Here is a 520-nt window from a genome sequence, read left to right on the forward strand (position 1 = left end):
ACATTACACCACAAAGATGACTCATCAGCTCTGTGCTGTGCTGGTGGCTGGATCTTGGGTTGTCGCCAACCTGAATGTTCTGTTGCACACCCTGCTGATGGCTCGACTCTCCTTCTGTGCAGACAATGTGATCCCCCACTTCTTCTGTGATGTGACGCCCCTCCTGAGACTCTCCTGTTCAGACACTCACCTCAACGAGGTGATGATTCTTTCTGAGGGCGCCCTGATCATGATCACCCCATTTGTCTGCATCCTGGCCTCCTACATGCGCATCACCTGTGCTGTCCTGAGGGTTCGGTCCACGAGGGGACGATGGAAAGCCTTCTCCACCTGTGGCTCCCACCTGTCTGTGGTCTCCCTCTTCTATGGCACCATCATTGCTGTGTATTTCAACCCTGCATCCTCTCACTCAGCTGAGAAGGACACCATAGCGACTGTGCTGTACACAGTGGTGACCCCCATGCTAAACCCTTTCATCTACAGCCTGAGGAACAGAGACCTCAAAGGGGCTCTAAGAAAA

General features: G+C 53.3%; 1 protein-coding gene across 1 annotated transcript; it reads left to right on the forward strand.

The window, feature by feature from the left end:
- Nucleotides 1–4: 4 nt before the first annotated feature.
- Nucleotides 5–514, forward strand: LOC109118309 (olfactory receptor 1F1-like; the record flags this gene model as incomplete). The annotated part of the gene is made up of 1 exon (XM_019208781.1): nt 5–514. A coding segment is annotated over one exon (510 nt), but the record flags the coding sequence as incomplete, so codon positions are not given.
- Between the last annotated feature and the right edge of the window lie 6 nt (nt 515–520).

This window comes from Fukomys damarensis, unplaced genomic scaffold (genome assembly GCF_012274545.1).
Source record: "Fukomys damarensis isolate Sample0158 unplaced genomic scaffold, DMR_v1.0_HiC HiC_scaffold_49829, whole genome shotgun sequence".
Classification (NCBI taxonomy): Eukaryota; Metazoa; Chordata; class Mammalia; order Rodentia; family Bathyergidae; genus Fukomys; species Fukomys damarensis.